Source organism: Amphibalanus amphitrite, unplaced genomic scaffold (assembly GCF_019059575.1).
Source record: "Amphibalanus amphitrite isolate SeventyFive unplaced genomic scaffold, NRLGWU_Aamphi_draft 000386F_arrow, whole genome shotgun sequence".
NCBI classification, from domain to species: domain Eukaryota; kingdom Metazoa; phylum Arthropoda; class Thecostraca; order Balanomorpha; family Balanidae; genus Amphibalanus; species Amphibalanus amphitrite.
This window is the reverse complement of record NW_024881880.1, coordinates 503,988-523,644: the sequence shown is the minus strand read 5'-3', so window position 1 is coordinate 523,644 and position 19,657 is coordinate 503,988. Positions and strand designations below refer to the sequence as shown.

General features: G+C 48.1%; 1 protein-coding gene across 3 annotated transcripts; it reads right to left on the bottom strand.

Annotated features, from left to right (window-relative positions):
• Positions 1-1,795: 1,795 nt before the first annotated feature.
• LOC122390203 (superoxide dismutase [Cu-Zn]-like) lies at positions 1,796-7,694 on the bottom strand. Of its 3 annotated transcripts, none has more exons than XM_043382935.1 (6): positions 7,683-7,694; positions 7,182-7,236; positions 6,114-6,198; positions 5,450-5,546; positions 4,855-5,042; positions 1,796-2,260 (listed from the first exon to the last, which is right to left on the bottom strand). In XM_043382935.1, the coding sequence occupies exons 3-6, from the start codon at positions 6,180-6,182 to the stop codon at positions 2,150-2,152; spliced, it is 465 nt and encodes a 154-aa protein (XP_043238870.1). In that variant the 5' UTR covers positions 6,183-6,198; positions 7,182-7,236; positions 7,683-7,694; the 3' UTR covers positions 1,796-2,149. The 3 variants fall into 3 exon arrangements, with proteins under 3 accessions (XP_043238870.1, XP_043238869.1, XP_043238868.1); XM_043382934.1 differs by lacking the exon at positions 7,683-7,694 and adding an exon at positions 7,576-7,593; XM_043382933.1 differs by lacking the exon at positions 7,683-7,694 and having other exon boundaries at positions 7,182-7,286.
• Positions 7,695-19,657: the final 11,963 nt, after the last annotated feature.

Genomic DNA, 19,657 nt, shown 5'->3' with positions numbered 1-19,657 from the left:
CAAAATGTCAACTCTGAACAGACATGCCACGCAACCGGACCTCTTTTCAATATTATTAGCTTTCTGCAATCATCGTCTGACTCCATCTCGATCAAACGCAGCATCCGGTTTCTACAGGGGCGTTTGACTGACCGGCCACACAATAACCAAAAACAAAATCAAAGCTTCATGCGCACATAAGTAAGAAACGGATGAAAAAGGCACAACCACGCCCCACGGCACAACTCTGCGCGGCAAACAACGGACAATGTCCCACGCAAGATCCCGCGTTTCTTCAGCGGCCTTGAACGGAATGAAAACATTACATTTCTTTTTTGGAGCTATTTAATGACGTCAAAAAATACAATACCCGTTTTAATGGTCAAAATTGAGACAATTACTCACAAAAATGTTTCCCTTTAAGCATTACAAATAAATACTTTTAAATATTTAAATGACATTGTTTTTCAAACAAATCAATATTATTTGCTTACTTAAACGTCATATACAATTCTGAGATCACTACGGGGCTGTCTTAGAGTGTAGCTGCACTGGCAACCTTTAGGCTAGACTCCAGGGGTCATTATACCAGAACATGATTCTACCAGCCAGTAGTTCATTTTTCTACTAGATTGGTGCTACGCTCAGCATTTAGGTGCCAGATTCAGAAAAAAAGAGTAAGGCGTACCGATGAATAGGTGCCAGAAACAGCTAATTAAGGTCATTTTCCATGATTGGTGCTGGTATCCACCAAATAGGTGCTGAGGACCAATTTTGGGACGAGTCAGCTTTTAGGTGCCAGAAATAGCTTTTCTGGGACGCAATTAAATGGCGTCCATAATTTACCCCTTTGACACCCAAACCAAAATATAATTCTGGGACACTGCAATGATTCATGCCATGTGATTCATTCAACGGTATTACGCACTGCCAGCATCATGCGTACTTTCAGATTTGGCTTGGCCACAATCCAGACTGAGCAGAGGTTTGCGTAGTTTTGTTACATAACATCCTTGAATTCGCTCCCCCAGCGAATTGTTACCTACTCGTGAGTACCGCGGCGTGGCCCGGCACCTCCCATGTTCGAGCCGTCAACTCTAAAAATAAACAAATCACTCAGCTCTTCTGGCATGTTACAAGCCCCCTGTACCCAACATGTACCCGGTTGCCCGTCATCTCTGACTGAACTTATTACTTGGTGGTCAGGTAGCATTCTACGACAGTGCCCCTATCTTCTCATTCGCAGCCCGGTCTAGCGCGACCGAGATGAACGGCCCCTCCCACGTATCCTCTCCGATAGCTCATCTCTGGAGTAGCTCAGTTCACGAGCTTATCAGTTCGGTTCACAGTCGGGGGCCGTCTGACCGTGTGCTATCTTTGAGTCAACAGGGAACGCCCACCGGTATCTCGTGGCGCACTGTACACAGATCGTAATCGTTAAGACCGGCGGGGATGCGAGCGTCTGTGCTAATGTGGTTCAGAGTCGCTTTTCACAGAGGTAGAGTCATACTTTGTTTTATTGTCGTGCTGGCTTGGTGCTGGCGTTTCATGATCACGCTTGTTATATAATGTCCAGATGAGTGCGTCATCCCACCTCGATTGACCTAACCTAACAACTGCGCTACGGATTGATCAATGCATTGATCAGTTTACTAGCCATGCCCCGTCACCAAACCGCTCTTGACTAGCGGCGTGCGCGGTTATCTAGGGCAGGCACACCAGTTTAACAACGCTGAGCCTCTATCAGTGCGCTTATTCAACTCCTTTCCCCTGCATTACCGAACCGCTAAGCACCAACACGTGACAAAAACCAGCGTCTGGTTTAGAGTACGTGTATTTCTCTGTTCAGCACACGTGGTACTGTGCTCACGAACAACCGCTGTCAGCTCTCAGCTGAAGAGTAAGTAATCGATTTCTGTACTTGCGTCATTCCGTCTCACTCCGACTGCCAATACAATCCTCAGAAAACGTTTCCGCGTGCCGCTCTGCGAGCGTCCAAACCCTGTGGCCCGCACGGTACAGCGATACAAACATGCAGGCGGGTAGGTACATTGATGGCAGTCACGGCTCTGCCGCGCCGCCTCTGAACAAGTGTGTGTGTGTGTGTGACGTCACTCAGCCGGTGTGACGTCCGATGACGTCACCTCACAGCCGCCCGGCAGTGGCGCGCTCACAGTTTGGCGATGCCGATGACGCCGCAGCAGACGCGGGCGCCGGCGTTACCGGTGGTGCTGCTCAGCTCGTGACCGCCCTTACCCAGGTCATCGACGTCCGCGTGGCACTGAGGGGGAGAGGGGGAGGTCAGGTGGCGCTGAGAGAGGGAAGCACCCGGGGGGGGGGGGGGGGCGAGCACGTGGTCAACATGAACGTGGATTCAAGACAAGAGGACATTTGACATAAGCCCACAGTAGTTTCAAATGGTCGGGTAAATACATCTGAGGAAAAGAAACCGCCGTCGGTAGGTAAGTTTAAACAAAAACTAAGTACCAAATCCAATTAAAGGAAGCATGCATTCACCAAACAGCACCCAAAGACGAGAAGTCAGTCATACCCATTGGGTCCACATTTCTCCATTCCCACACTTCTCGTCACGATCATCTAGGACACAGGACGCACCGCACCCCACTGTGGTCACGACAGTCAGCCGCCAATGACACTCCAAACTACGGACCGTGCCGAGTAGGTTCAGCACCGGCCTCAGGCGCCGAGATGACGATTGACGAGGGTGGTGGAAGCAGAAACGGTTGTCATGGTTACGACGCAGAACACAGTTCGTTAAACGAAAGGAAGCTATGTTCTAGTAATCTTGTGGAAGCCCTGCGGTTGGACTCGTGGACTTTGGAGGTGGTGAGAGAAAGCACGGCCCCCATGACTGCCCAGAGAATCTTGTTTTAGTCACTAAACAGGCGCCACATGATCAGCAAACGACAGGTCGAAAGACGCATTGAATACAAACGAACTTCGAAGCATGACTGGCTGCTAGTTGGGGGTTGATCAGCCAGCAAGCCCATAAAACGAGGATAGCTGTCAGCTGAAATAGTCCTTACTTCCTATCCAATATGGACCACAACACGTCCCGCAAAAATAATCAACTTACACAGAGACATTTCACTGCAATCCCAGCTTCATGTAACGTCATAAACGAAAAGTAGCGTTCACAAAAAAGTGTTCGCAGTCTCCCCGGACGAACAACATTCTACGCCGTCCGGCCAATCCCGTTCGATAACCGCAGCCCAGCCCCCGCCGACCTTGAACGGCATTGGCCGGATGACGTAGAATCTTCGTCGTCCGGGAGACTACGAATTCGAAATATATCTTCCTTCTTCCCGCCTAAAATTCGGTCCAGTCGTCAGAATGAGAAATATCCTCCCGTGCAGGGCATCTGAGCGCCATTTTCCGCACGATCAATGACATCCATCGACCGTTCCCGATTAAGACTGATGTCCGCCCCAAGCACGGCCGGGGGTCCAACTGCGGTCAGAAACAGCCAGACCAGAGGGAAGATGTAGTCACAGCTGCTGGCTGGAAACCCCGGGAAGTGATCGATTTCAGACACCGGGGGAAGCCCTTCAATAGCTGCGATGACGTTCGTCCGGTGTGGTCATGGAGAGATCATGAGGGAATAAACAGGAAGGAATAATCTGCTAGTATTCTGGAGCGTAGGATCATTTATACAATAGGTATATAAAATGATAACTACCGCAGTTATGGCCTTATTGACTTTCATCTCATATTACTGGCTCCGATGCGGCGACAAAACTTGCGGCTCTACCTGCGCCGGGCTCGGAGCGGGAACAAACCGCCGGCTCACCGCGGCCCAGTCGCCTGGCTTTGGAGGTCACCGGCAAGTGAGCAATACACAGACTGAAGGTCACACCGGGGGAGGGGGGGGGGGAGCAGGTTCCAGCCGGCGCCGCGACCGGGGGCGAGTCAATGTGCTCAGTGTGCACGGTCGACCACAGACGACAAAAGAGCCGCACGTGTGACGAAGAGCGTCATTGGCCGTTTCGTTCAGGTGCATGCGGCACCTGGGCACACTCAACGGACGCCAGGAGCATACATGATGGCGGCAGTTACGTTAACGGCGTCTGGGTTCTGCCAGACTTCAGCTGAGGGTTTGTCGTTACCCATCACCCGGCACGCCGCGGAACAGACGTACGTAACGCAAAACGGTGTAGAGCCGCTATAAAAACGGTCGATAGCTAAAGACTAAGCAGGTAATAGTTCTCTGGGGTTATGTAAAGATACGAGCGTTGCGTATGGATCTACTGCCCCATGTGAACCAAAAATAACGGCAATGGTTACACTGAGTCTTAAATATTTTTGCAAATCATCCTGACAAGTAATCTGAGCTAACTGCCAAAATGACTGCTAAAATGACTTTGAGGTAGTGAGAAGTCATCCACGCACATCTCAAATCATGGAAACTGTAATGATGCGACTCTGCCAAGTCACTGTTTTCAGCTAGTTGAAATCACGATTCCATGACTTGAAGAACTTGAAATGAGCTTCACACAAACATAACGAAACGACGCGAATTCACACGTCCAGCTATGGCATACATAGCTTGAAAGTGTCCTGTAATACCCGTTCAACCTACCCTGGACAGAAAAAGGCACAACGTTCATGCAACATGACGACCATCCACCTCAACCTCAACACTCGTCCATCTACTTAAAGCCCACCAAACAGACACAAGAAAATCCCACCACCACCCATTACAAACTGAAGCTTCCTTCTTTCCCTTTGTCACATCGGACTTCGCCCACCCTCACCACACCAATCTTACGCCCACCACACCACATTTCACCCCTCCCGCCTCCAACATTCACTCCAATCCCTCCGAATCCCATCCCCGGCGCGCGTGGCACTCACCACCAGCGTGCGTCCAATGATGCTGTGCGGCCCGGAGAGTGTCAGCAGCTTGTCCGAGATGTCCACCTTGGCGACGCCGTCGTCGCCCGCCGTCACGTTACCCAGGTCGCCGACGTGACGCACCTCGTCGTCAGGCCCGCCGTGCGTCTTGCCAAACGGGTTGTAGTGCGGGCCGGCGCTAACGCAGCCTGTCGGCGGAAAACGCTTAGATGGGGAGCAAGAGAGGAGATAAAATACGACGTTGGTGCTATGGAATGTAGTTTTACTACCTTAGGCTACAAAGATATAGGGTGGGAGACTTCCATTTCGCGTCTAGCTAGACGCGTTTAACTCTTAGACGCGTCAAGCTGGACGGCGGCTGCGTCTACCTGGCGACGACTTACTTTAGACGCGTCTAGCTTGGAAGTCTCCGTCCAACAGTTAGACGCCAAGTTAGGCGACAACTTGGACGTCTGCTCAGTTAGACGCCAGTTGGACGCCAGTGGAAGTCTCCGCCCATACTGATATAGCAAACACACACTGAGAATACTAATTGGTTAATACGATTTAATGGTGAAACGATGAGTCATATCTCCACTCTTCTGGGCCATCGTACCGTTGGTGCCATCGCCGAACTCGTGCACGTGGAATCCGTGGTCGCCCTTGGTGAGTCCCTTCACCTCGCCAGTCACCTTCACTGGCTGGTCGGAGCCCTGCAGGAGGCCACATACAGGTCTCAGTCAATAGTGTTTGATGATGAGACACAAAAGCAATAATGTGACATTTTATGGAATAGTGGATTTTTTAATGACAAATAAGATTTGAGATGGACTTTCTCCAAAGTTTGTTTAATCACTGAGCTTTAAATGCATACTTAGGTTTCTATCTTAGCAAATGACTGACATTGTAAATGGGCCACAATGCTTGTAGTCAGCTAATACAAATACAGAATACAGAATACAATTGTATCATTAATCAGTAGTGCCAGGATCCAAAAACTGATAGCAAGGAAAAGATTAAAATGATTGGGTAAAAACTAGACTTGAAATTATTCAAAATATTGATTATAGGATGATGATTGATTGACCATATGTAAATAAATATTGAAAATCAAGCAGTGAAAAAAACTGATAAAAGTATATTTGAAAGCTCATTTATCATGTGTTAAAGATAGCCCAAGTATTTGAATCATCATTCAACATAATAAGTTGTTTCTTAGACAATAGGTTTGAAGCATTATTAGAAAAAGGGTGCAAAAAACTGTCAGACATATGACTCACTGCCTGCTCGAAGTAGACCACTCCACTAGCCACATCTCCACGAAGAACGCACACAGCCTTGGCCGCCATTGTAGATGTTGGTTTTCTGAAGGGAAAATGGACATAGGAGTGAAATGTTAAGATGATGGCAGCAATACATTTTTGTTTTCCAAACCTTTTCTAAAAAAAAAAAAACATAAGCTACCTACATTTAAGATATAACAAAAGACAGAACAGCAATACACATAAAAATACAGAATAGCATAAGGTTATCTATTCTGGATTCATAATAGTGTATTCCATTCAGAATAAAAGGTCCAGTAAAATAGGACAGAATAGGTACTGAATAAGAGAGCAACTAAGAAAACAGCATAGAATAAGGTATTCTTATTGCTTTTTTAAATGTCCCTTCACCTTTTTTATTGGTAATTCAAATATTTTGAGGGAAGGTCATAACACCAAAACTGCATAAATCAATAGGGCTGTTCACGGGCCCTGTGTGCGGTCGGACCGCACACAGCCTCCAAGCTCCGCCCACTGCGTCCCTACGTCAGCCTTCCGTCACCGCACACAGCGATCGCTGTGGCCGGTCGGGACTGGCCACAGCGGACCGTCCACCGCACGCAGCCGTGACGTCAGAACCGCCTACCCATCCCCTACCCCCACGCCTGCTGGACGCACCGCACACAGCGCACGCAGCAGTGTGCGGTGCCCGTGAACACCCCTAATGTTTCTCATGCAAGACCTCACCATTTGCCAGCATTAAACAATTCAAACTGCAAGCATCATCAGCATGCAAAATTTAACTGAAAAAGGCCTGTAAACTAAAAATCTATCTGCACCCATCATTTCAGGACTCAAGGGGGAATATAAGACTTTCCAGAAGAATAATTTGATAATAAATTACAGACTTAACTACCAAATATAGAGGCAGGGGCTGATTGCATAACAAAAACTTAATTTAGCAAGCAAATGCAAAAATGAGCTATATCAATGTGAAGGAAACTGGTGATGGTACTGTCAATACAATGCAAAAATTTAAGGTAAGGTGTTGCCAATAACATACAATATTTTTGCCGAAATTCTTACCAAACTATCTTCAAGTAGTCTTCCTCCGAACCCCGCTTCCAGTCAAATGAAGAGCCTCAACAGAAAATGCCAGACATCGACCTCGTTTCATAAATGGACTTCGTAAATTACGCCTGGTCCATTCATTTGTATTCCGTTGCAAGAAACAGCGAGTCACAAAGGCGTGCATCTTGTAAGTATGAGCTATTTAAGAAGCGAAAGGCGTCAATAATAAACTTGCATTGATAGATCACTGAAAATGCAAAAGAAAAGTCGTCATACGCCACTGTACGAATTTATGAAACGAGGCCCACTCGCGCGAAGTCACGCCATCTACTTGTCGCAAATGCGCCGTTTTCGCTACCCACCCAGTCGATAAAACACTACATTTTTTCTCTTCGACTCAGTGACTTACCAATCAATGCTATATTTGGTTTACTAGGACTTTGCATGTTACAGTTCAATTTTAAAATAGTTATCAGGTGGTCACTGGTCATATTCTGCCAAAAGTAGAGTAGGTACTGGTATTGGGCCAAGGACATCCCAAAGAAGATCCATAAAATGTCATACCAAGTGGATGGTGTCCGAAGGGCGTGGCGGTTTACATAGCCTTGGGCGTGGCTCAAAACCTCACTAGCTATAGCTGAAAGAGCTGAAAAAGCCAAAAGGGTTCACGGCGGAACAGTATCATGTGCCCTACATTGGTGCTTGTCGAGGGATGCAGAGTGCAGACCTGAGACCGACACCTATTAATTAATGACCCCAAAGACGTTTGAGAGTCTCATGCTGGTCTCTGAGGGCTGCGAGAGGCTCTAAAAGGCAGAGTAGGTACAGTACAGGCTCCTACAGCGTACATACAGGCTGTAAGTAGCCATGCCTGATGCCGAACCCTGTACTCTGTAGACTGGTCCCACTACGGCCTCTTGGAATCCCACCAGCGCCTCTGATGGCCTAACACCGGTACGCAGGGGTGGAGATCTGTCAAAATGCCAGGGGGGGTCCAGGCCGGGCAGATGGAGGCGGGCTGGATGCAGTACCATTGACTTACATAGCAGTAATTCGTTTTCAGAGGGGGTCCTGACCCCCCCCCCCTCCGACCCCCCGAGATCTCCACCTCTGCCGGTAGGTACATACGTACAGGTCTCGCGGGTTTTAGCGGTAGGTTTTGCACCTAGAAAATTGAGTGTACTTCAGGCTATACATGGGTGTAGTTTTCCAAAATTCATTGGGGGTGCTCAATAGCTTTCAGAAAGGCATGCCATATTTTTCGTAGGTCTTTTTTTCAGCTGTTCTTTTTACTGTATCAGGCATCATGCAAGAAATGATGTTAAATCGATTCGAGAGCTTATTTTAACCCGCGCCCTGCTGGGGGGGGGGGGGGGGGGGTGTTTGGAACACCCTCCTTGTGGTTTTTCGCGAATATCTCAAAAACGGCGGCGCCTCCGCGCCGCCGTTTTTGGTACACCTTATCATACATCAATTCTACACATGTTGTGAAAATTTCAGACCAAGGTCATTCAAGGTCAGGTCACCAGGTCACTTGAAGTGACCTCACCTCATAAAAAGTTTCAATATCTGTCATAGCTACACCGAGTGACCGATCGCTTTGAAACTTTCAGCGATTGCTAAGAGCAATAGCATGTACAAAATGTATATCTCAGAATTTTGATATCGATGACCTAAGGTCAGGTCAATTTTGCGACCTCCCCATTATAAGTCAATGGGAGAAAATTGGAATGCGCCTCTTTTGGACGAAAGACATTATAAACAATCCCAAACACTGAATTACAAGTGGTTTAGACACACTGAACATGAAAATGGTGTCCGTGACCCCTGTTTATGCCCTGAGGTCATCTTAGGTCACGAATGGTATCTAACAGTTTTTCACAAATAACTTTTGATAGAGGCATGCTAGAGCGACGAAAACGCCTTAGATGTGTTCAGCTCGACGATACGGATCGACTGATATGCAGCATGACCCTTTCCGGTCAGGTCATGACCTTGACCTGAGGTCAAATTTTCAAGTTGACCTTTCAAGGTCAAGTTCTAGTTCATTCGATGCGTCTTGACGAGAGGAACACGATGCCGGTAAAAGTAAGCTCGTACAAGGCTTGGGTCAAAAGTTATTGCAGAAAAACTGTTTCCGAAAAAATCGGCTATTTTTACAGTTTTTGCCCCCTGCAGGCAAAACCGTTGACGTTAGGTCAAATCTGAGAATATTACTCAGAAAGGGCGTTAATAGGGCTATCGAATGCGCTTTTCCGCGGCGCTGTAGCTCTATTGGTTCCCAAGTTATGCGTTGGCTTCTTGGAAATTGTTGACATTCGACCTGGAAATCGGCGAAATTTTGCCTTCAATGACCTCTGGTGACCTGACCTTTGACCTGACCAAAAAATTGACCGAAGTGATCTCCTCATTATTTTTTACGCTCTTTCGAACGCCGCCTTCCGCGTATCGCTACGTGGCCCAGGAGCCGAGTTAGAAGGGGGGTGTTCAAACACCCCCCCCCCCCCCAGCAGGGCGTGGAAATCCAGGACCCCCAGCCGGGCGCGGGTTAATAGCGCCACTGTAAAACAATTTTGGCTCACCCAATGCATTCATAATCACGGAAGTTTTTTAACATATTTTAGAACACGCTGGGTTTAAAATTTTAAATTCAGACCCTACCGGACTTTAGGTAGGTCCGTGCTTAGGCAGCCTGGTCTGCATAGCTCTGCACGAATGAGCTTATATTGAGGGCTATCCAACATGACGCCTGACGGGACAGGCTCGATGGTTACTCTCCGGACATGGTTCTCGTGAAATATTGCATTTTGTTCCTGGAACTTAAACCTCGCCGGCACAGGCCATTTTGCGTCCTTCGATGGCACAAGGGAGGGGGGGTTGGTAAGACAGACCCTCCCTTGCGTTTGGCCTCTGATCGAGCTAGAGCTTCGCGGAAAAAAGAGCGTGTTGCCCGTCACGAGAGAAAGCCGATGATACCCAATTTTAAGGTCCTAGGTCATCGGTTGACCTTCCAGGTCAGGTCAATGACCCAAAAGTCGGGAAAATCGGGACCTGTTAGAAAGTCGTAAAGTGTAGCTGCTATGGGGTTTCCGGAGTGCTGATCACGAATATCGTGTTAGTTTTGATCACAGATGATGTCTTTAAGCATTTAGACCAGGTCGGGTCAGGTCAGTTCAGGTCAACCGGTAGGGGCCGTGACGGGTATTTGTAGTACGTGTCAACCGCCTCTGACAGCTTCGTAACATGTTACGAAGGCACCAAAACTACTTCGTAAATGTTCAAATGGTTGCTGAATTCGAATTCAGCTCGAAAAACTAGCCTAGAAACATGTAAAACTCGAAAAAGTGAACCGAGGTCACCAAAAGGTAAATGACCTGACCTGATCTTCAGGTGACCTTGACATCCACCCTAATGCATGGGAGCAACATCAAATCACATGTTTGAACGTTTGAAATCACGAAAAACATTGCAAAAGAGCGGCTAAGGCAAGCCGACATACGCCGAATCGCGATTCCGGCCAAACTTGGTCTCGGAAAGTAGGTCACAGGTCAAAGGTCCTTTCGGTCAGGGTCATGAAATTTTTAGAGAAGGTGTAGAATTCATCAATGCGAGGATACTGAAACTTTCGTCGCGATCGGCCGCTTTTTACGCGAGTTATTCGCGAAAAACCTTAGGGGGGTTGCATCAAACCCCCCCCCCACTCCTGTGCCGGCGAGGGTTAAATAATAACGCTATACTTGCCGTGCTATATTTACATTTATTTACTTAAAAATGATTTAATTTGATTAAAATATTTAAAAATAGCACAATGATTTCAATAAACGAAAGTCATAGATATGCTGCCGGATGCTGGGGCTCCTCATGAGGAGCATGGAGATGCCAGCTTGTCCACCTCCAGCGCGTCTCGAGCACAGGGCGATACTATGCGCGTTCAATGCTCATGTTAGGTCCGTCCTCCGGCTCCAATACGGAAGTGTCATTTGGAGCGGTGCAGCCCAGTCCCACCTGGTACGGCTGGAGCGGCTACAGCACTGCTTTCTCATGTGGCTAGGGGCTAAAACGCAGAGGAACTGTCCTATGGACTATCGTAGTCTACTGCAAACCTTTAAAACTGAGTCCATCAAAGCCCGCCTCATTCATACCGATGTCATGTTCTTGTACCAACTCCTTCACCACCGTACCGACTGCGCTTAGCTGGTATCGATGTTTGGCCTTAACCCTCGCCAGCACGGGGGGGGGGTTGATGCAACCTTCCCCCCCCCCTCGGTTTTTCGCGAATAACCCGCGTAAAAAGCGGCCGATCGCGACGAAACCTTAAGTACCCTCGCATTGATCAATTTTACACCAATCCTTAAAATTTCATGACCCTGAGCCAAATGACCTTTGACCTGTGACCTACTTTCCGAGACCATGTTTGGCCGGAATCGCGGTTCGGCGTATGTCGGCTCGCATTAGCCGCGCGTTTGCAAGCTTTTCGTGGTTTCAAACGTTCAAACATGTGATCTGATGTTGCTCCCATGCATGGTGGATGTCAAGGTCACCTGATGGTCAGGTCAGGTCACTGACCTTTGGTGACCTCGGTTCACTTTTTCGAGTTTTACATGTTTCTAGGCTAGTTTTTTTTTTAGCTGAACTCGAATTTATCAACCATTTCAACATTTACGAAGTAGTTTTGGTGCCTTCGTAAAATGCTACGAAGCTGTCAGAGGCGGTTGACACGTTCTACGAATACCCGTCACGACCCCTACCGGTTTACCTGACCTGACCTGACCCAACCTGGTCTAAATGCTTAAAGACATCATCTGTGATCAAAACTAACACGATATTCGTGATCAGCACCCCAGAAAACCCCATAGCAGCCACACTTTACGACTTTCTAACAGGTCCCGATTTTCCAGACTTTTGGGTTATTGACCTGACCTGAAAGGTCGGCCGATGATCTAGGACCTTAAAATTGGATATCATCGGCTTCCTCTCGTGACGGGCAACACGCTTGTTTTTCCTCGAAGCTCTAGCTCGATCAGGGGCCAAACGCGAGGGGGGTCATACCAACCCCCCCTTGTGCCGTCGAAGGACGCAAATTGGCCTGTGCCGGCGAGGGTTAATGTGCCTGGGAGGCGTAACCGCCGCACGGGCTTGTTTCATGTGCCCTTCGGGAGAGTGAACACCGTAAAGAACTGTCTTTCTGTGCATATTCCTCGGTTGTGCAATCAATTTTTGGCACAAGGTCCGTCGGTGGACTTTTACCACCCTTCCACGTCCTTCCCGCGTGAGGCTTTCCAGGACGCCCGAACACTGGGCAGCTATGGGATCTCTCTGTCATCATGTCCCACTTGATTCATTGACCCAGGTTGTACTGAACTTTTAGAATATTACAGAAAATTGGATATTGTTAGGCTGGCGGCTGCTTGTACATGCTTGAATGTTTTACCCAAACAGAGGAACTAAGTAGGTATGGTGTAGTGAATGTCGATAAATTTTACAGCCATTGACATTGTTTGCCAACCTTCATTTATGTTAGATTGGAGATCTTACTTAGTCCCAAACACCATATCAGATGTAATGTAAACACAAATATCATGCATCTTAATTTGTGGTAATTTGTTCAATGTATATTTTCTTAGTCACTGAATTGAGTAAGCATAGTATTTGCATGATTCACTGAGCTCATTACAGAAGAAAATTATTGTTACTGGAGATTACTGGAGAAGAAAATACTGATTATTGAGGGCCTTGAGTCAGCTGGGAATGTTTTGATGAGGCTGGGGGTGCTTTAAGGAGGCAGGGGGTGCTTTAGGGAGGCAGGGGGTGCTGAGCTCAGGATTGGGGGTGCTTGAGCACCCACAAAGAGATATAAAGTTACGCTTATGAGGCTATATCTTCGTCGTCTTAACCCTCGCCGGCACAGGGGGTTGATGCAATCCCCCTGACCTCTTTTCCGAGACCATGTTTGGCCGGAATCGCGATTCGGCGTATGTCGGCTCGCATTAGCCGCGCGTTTGCAAGCTTGTCGTGGTTTCAAACGTTCAAACATGTGATTTGATGTTACTCCCACGCAATAGGGTGGGTGTCAAGGTTACCTGAAGGTCAGGTCAGGTCATTGACCTTTGGTGACCTCGGTTCACTTTTTCGAGTTTAACATGTTTCGAGGCTAGTTTATGCACTGTAAACCAAATTGACAAGTCTTGTGTAATATAACCAATCATCTCTTGGTATGTTTACCAACTGATACTTTTCAAACAAGCCGTTGTCTGGTGCATTGCTTGTCAGATGACAACTACGAGTCAATAGTTACTATGCACACCAACTTCTCAGTATCCAGACCAACTCTACATTTGTTTCAACGTTTGTTTCTTAACCAGTTTTGGAAACTTGTTGCCGCATGGTTATTTAAAGGAAATAGTTCACTTTTAACATGGGGTTTTGAGCTGGAATAGCAGTTTCGTAGCTTGAGCTGAGACTAGCACAAATCAGGAGCTTTTACGGCTCAACGATCACCCTAGACGAAGATATTCCATTTCTCGTTCCGAAAAGAGTGCCTTGTAGAGGAATGCGTGCCTTGCACAGGAATGCAGCCACGTCATCGTCAGCCAATCAGCGTGCTGCTTACAGCCAATACAGTATTCGTAGGTTTGAGCTACGCAATATGATTGGTCAATGCGTGATAAGCTTCCGCGTCAAACATTATTTTACATAGAATATAGTTCGTCCTATATTAAAATATAGAAAATAATTGTTTTTACAAAAAGGTTTTATTTTATTTCATGATTATTTTGAGCATAAAAAATCATAAATCAATAGCAAAATACTGATTTCAGGAAAGTGGACTGTTTCCTTTAACCGGCGCCTAACTTGTACTGGTCAGCTGGTCAGCATACACATGGTCAGCTGCGCCCGTGACGTCAGACTTGGCGGACCAATCAGCGGTCGCCGTCCGGCCCCGGCGCGGCGGTTTCAAACCGTTCAAACCAGCAGTTGTCGCGCGGCCGCCGTGCAGCATGGATCAGCGACGAGGGCTGTTCCAGCATTTGTGCAGTAAAAAGTGAAATCTGTGAACTGTGGTGTTCGTGCTGTGAGTGAGGCCCGCTCTGGCCTGCGGGACGCACTAATCGTGCCTATACCCGCGGTCGAGACGCCTCCCTTCCCCTGCGCGCGCAATGTAAGTGGGCCAGACCTTTGCATGCACATGTGAGCAGATGTTTTGCGGTCGGTGTTTTTTTATATATAAATACATTTATTTGCCTTTAATTCAACTCTTTGTATTTTTAACTTAACTGATGGACATATAGGTATGGGCTGTAAAAGCTAATCTGGTTGGCGATCATGCTTTATTCGAATTATCTGCGTGATCGTGCAACTGCCATGATTGTTATGGTCAATGTGGAAATATTCGTCATACGGGCATGTTATACTTCTGGCTTGATGCGATGCACAAAACCATGTTCTTCCACATACGCAGCAGTTCTTGCTTCAAAGACTTATATGCTGACGGTGCACGATAGGTATACCTTATACCTCATGCATTTACCACATCCATTCGAAAATATGCACTTGGAATTGTCTCCAGTCAATAGTATTAATTACATACTACGTGATGTAGGTACGTGACCGTAATAAATACTAATGATTCCAGAAACTTCCGAATGGATGTGGTGTATGCATTCATCGATTATATAACCCATCAGTATTTCGTTTCTTGTCAGCGCAAGCCTTTGAGCAATAACTGATGCCAGTCATGATTTTGTGCACCACTTCCAGCCAAAAAATGACCTGTCCGTATAGAAAATATTTCCTGAATCAGTATCGTGGCAATTGAAAACGAACGCGAATCGTAAGTTCTTAAGGTTATCAACGCAAACAAAGCGATTGTAAGGAAGAACAAGTTCGAACTGAGCGTTAGTACACTTACTTGTTGACAATTTGTAAACTAGCAATGCCCAGTCAAAGGCTAGTTCATCAACAAACCAGGGGTTGTTGAACCGACAAGGAAACGGCTATGCCTATCCAGAAGTTGGTAGGTTCACAAGGCCCAGACTAGTACTCAACAAGGTGACGCCTATGCGAATTGGAACCAAACTTGTAGACAAACTGTTAGTTTGTTGGCCAACACGCCTGGGGTTGGTGAATCGACAAGGTGACGCCTATGCGAATTGGAACCAAACTTGTAGACAAACTGTTAGTTTGTTGGCCAACAAGCCTGGGGCTGGTGAATCGACAAGGTGACGCCTATGCGAATTAGAACCAAACTTGTAGACAAACTGTTAGTTTGTTAGCCAACAAGCCTGGGGCTGGTGAATCGACAAGGTGACGCCTATGCGAATTGGAACCAAACTTGTAACAAGGAGCCAACTTGTAGATTTGGTTTACAGTGTGGAGCTGAATTCGAATTTAGCAACAATTTGAATATTTACATATTACCTATATATTTTTTATATTACCTATATTATTTATTATATTACCTATACATGGGTGTCGATTTGTATACCTTTGGGGGTGCTGCAGCACCCCCAATGCTCAAATGAGCACCCCCAATGGTTTTCCGGGCACCCCCAATGATTTTGTCCCTCAATAACTCCCACTAACTCTGCTTGAGGAAAATAATTGTTCTGCAGTCTTTCACTAATAAAAATAAAACAATTACGCAATTTACAAGGCATGAAATAAAGATGTAAAGCCAGAAAAGTTAGTTTTAAGAAGAAGAGCGAAAAAAGACGTTAAGTTGTAAAGACACTGGTGTGGGTCCGTCGTACACGGGTGTCGGACCCTTAGAGCTGCTGGCGCGTACCCTTTACAGTTTACAAGCCAGCAGGGGGCTCCAGAGACCGGCGACGGGCCCTCAGAGGCCGGCTAAGGGCCATCAGAGGCCGGTGGTACCTTCAGAAACCCTGTGGGGTCGTCTTTAGAGACCGGAACGGACTTAGACGCCGATGGAGCCCTCAGTCGCCGGTGTGGGGCCTTCAAATGTCACCGGTGGCAGGGTGGCCGTCACATGCGCACTTGTGGGGCCTTCAGAAGCTACGATGTTGGGCCCTCAGAGCCACCGATATAGGGCCTTAAGAGGCACTAGTGTGGGACCCTCAGATATGGCAATGTGGGGCCCTCGGACTGGAGGCGCCGGTGTGGGGGCTTCACAGTCGCCGGTGACGGCCCTCACAGGCGCCGTTGTGGGGGCTGTCAGAGACACTGGTTTAGGGCCATCACAGGCGCGCGTGGGGCCCTCAGAACTGCTGTTACGGAACGGACCCTTCATAGGCCGATAAGAAGATATCAAGAGGTTACCGGTGCCTTCAGGAGCCTTGTGTGGTTCTCAGAGACTGGCATGGTGCGGTCAGACGCCGCTGGGATCCTCCGAGTCACCTGTGTGGGGCCGTCAGGGTCGCTGGTAACTGACAAGGGCCCTCAGAACCGCCCATTTAGGGTTTTTAAAGGCATTGGTGTAGGGCCTCAGAGTTAGGGGTGTGGGGGCCTCAGAGTTAGGGGTGTGGGGCCCTCAGAGACGCCGGTGTGGCGCTCAGGGGTGCCGGTGAGGGCCCTCAGAGTCGCCGTTATAGGGGCCCTCAGAGAAATGGGTGTGGGGCCATTACAGGCGGGTGTGCAGCTCCTAGAGCTGGCCCCCTATAGGCCGGTTAGGACCCCCAGAGGCCGGCAAGTGGCCCTCAGAGGCTGGCTTGGGCCCTTATGGAGATCTTAATGTTGGTACTTGTGGGCCCATGAGGTGTTCTTACGAGCCCTGTGGGGCCCTTCTGAGTCCAAATATAGCCAACCTGGACCCTCAGCGGCCAATTGGCGCCGCAGTGCCCCTCAGGCCCGAATAACCCGATGGGCCCCTGAACCTAATGGGGGGGGGGGGGGGAGGGCATGTGCCTCACGGGCCCACCTGGCTACGCCACTGAGGAAAATCGTAAACCCATAAATATCGAAATGCGATCACCTGTCATTTTTCAACGATTATTGTGATCGTCTGATTAACGCCAGAGCCTCGTAGCTATACCGTTGCCTCCCGCGAAATGTCCGCCCCTGTGGACCGCAGGGGCTGCTGCACCGGTGCTAATCGCGGTCACCGGTTTGTCACCTTATTACAGAGGTGCCGGGGCTGCTGCCGAGCTGCCGGCAAATGTACGCGTTTTTTTCGGAAAGATGTTTATGTAATGAGGTAGCCAAGTACTAGGACGAGCAGAATGATTTTGAAGAACGTTCAACCTTTGGGAAATATTAGTGGAAATCCCGGGATTATCAGTACCTTATGGGGATACCCAACCATGCCTTGTACGGTTGTGCCCATGGCAAAGCTGCAATCTTTCACCCGGTGCAGGGGTTGAGCACCCCCAACCATTTTGAGAAATCGACACCCCTGTACCTATATATTACCTATATATTTACATATACCTATATATTACATATTACCTATACCTATTACCTATATATTTATTTATATATTACCTTTAAATTTGGGGCGCCCCTTTGGGCCCTAAAGGCGTCCTCATATTATGTCGTTGCATGGAAAGAAATGACGAGTTTTTGAAAACTGCAAAGTTCACTCCTAGACCGCACTGCAGAGTTTTCCAAAAAGCCGCGCAAGAGAACCTTCGTGCTTGTAGGTAAGCCACGACACCGGACACGCAGACTCGACCATAGTGGGTGACACCGGTACCCGTCGGCCGTCACCGTCACCAGTGCCGTGTCCGCCGTCAATTGGTCTCCTGCTGCTGTTGTCGTTCGTAGTTATCTGTTCGCCGCCGCCGCAGTATTAAGTCGAAATTAATATACATATGCACATGCATGTTAAAGCTAGGTGTACGAAGAAGTTTTGGTGCCTCTGCCTTCGTAACATGTTACGAAGCTGTCAGAGGCGGATGACAGGTACTACGAATACCCGTCACGACCCCTACCGGTTGATCTGACCTGACCTGACCCGACCTGGTCTAAACGCTTAACGACATCATCTGTGATCAAAACTAACACGATATTCGTGATCAGCACCCCGGAAAACTTAGCAGCCGCACTTTACGACTTTCTAACAAGTTCCGATACTTCCAATTTTTGGGTCATTGACCTGACCTGGAAGGTCAACCGATGACCTAGGACCTTAAAATTGGGTATCATTGGCTTCCTCTCGTGACGGGCAACACGCTCGTTTTTCCGCGAAGCTCTAGCTCCATCAGGGGCCAAACGCGAGGGGGGTTGTACCCCCCCCCCCCCCTTGTGCCGTCGAGGGACTCAAAATGGCCTGTGCCGGCGAGGGTTAAGGTTTTAAGTGTTGACTTGAAGATGCGATCGACTTGTTGGTTCACAAGCCGGCCATGATCGTGTAAAATGGCTTCATCATTGAGATCGATTAGTTTCTGAGATATAACCGGAAATGTAAAAGTGCAAAACCTACCGCTTAATCTCGCTAGAGCCGTATGCCTATATAGTACCTCTGTGACCCTAACACCAGCGCCGACGAATGCCCCCACCTGCGCCGCTGAGAAAGCCATGCCAGTTTCTGAGGGCCACAACGGGGCTTTTGACTCGCGGTGTCTGAGGCACCCCGAACCAGGTACATACCAACACCACTCAGGACCTGAGTGTCTCAAGTTCCTCAGTAAGGCTAACTCTGACTGCCTTATGCCGCTGGAGGCAGGGTAGGTATATCTATCTGTAAGAATCTTGGGTATATCGACATTCGAAGACCTCCTCCCTCAAGCAGATTTGCCCCACCTATGGGACTCGCGGTCGGCGGTTTCCATTCATTGTATTTTTGTCACAACATTGCACGGCGGCATTATGCGTATGTATATGTTACAGGCAAAGTGAAAACTCGGGCATTTTGCAAAATGCCTAGGCAATTTGCAAAATGCCTGACCGGCTAGGCATTTTGCAAAATGCCCAGGCAATTTGCAAAATGCCGGACCGGCCAGGCATTTTGCGAAATGCCTAGGCAGTTTGCAAACTGCCTGACCCACCAGGCATTTTGCAAACTGCCTAGGCAGTTTACAAAATGCCTGGCGGCTCAGGCATTTTGCAAAATGCCTGACTTGTGATTGATTTATTTTACCGTTTTTGTTTACCACAGGCGTTGACCACGTCGTTCCCATGTGCCTGAGCCCCAAACACATTCAATATTTACGAATACCTATACCCACGTCTTGCGCCACTTCCGTCGAGATGGAACCACTACTGAATGGACTGTGTAGATTGAGCCAACATCTCCCTATACTTTTCGTATACGGAGTTGTAGCCGTGCGTGTGTATGAATGCTGCGATGGGGCGAGGAGCAGGGCACAGAAAAAACATGGGCGCGGAAAAACGCGGCGACCGGCCGAATACTGACCGGACATTCTTCGCTTCCCGTGCTTACTTACATCACGGCAACAGAGGGCCGCAGCGACACGGGGTTGCCAGCGATCGATAGAACAGAGACAAGCGTATACAATAAGCATTTTTGTTAATCACGTGTCACGTGGAAAGAAATAGTCTATATCTGGAGAAATCAGCCATTTTTGGTACAT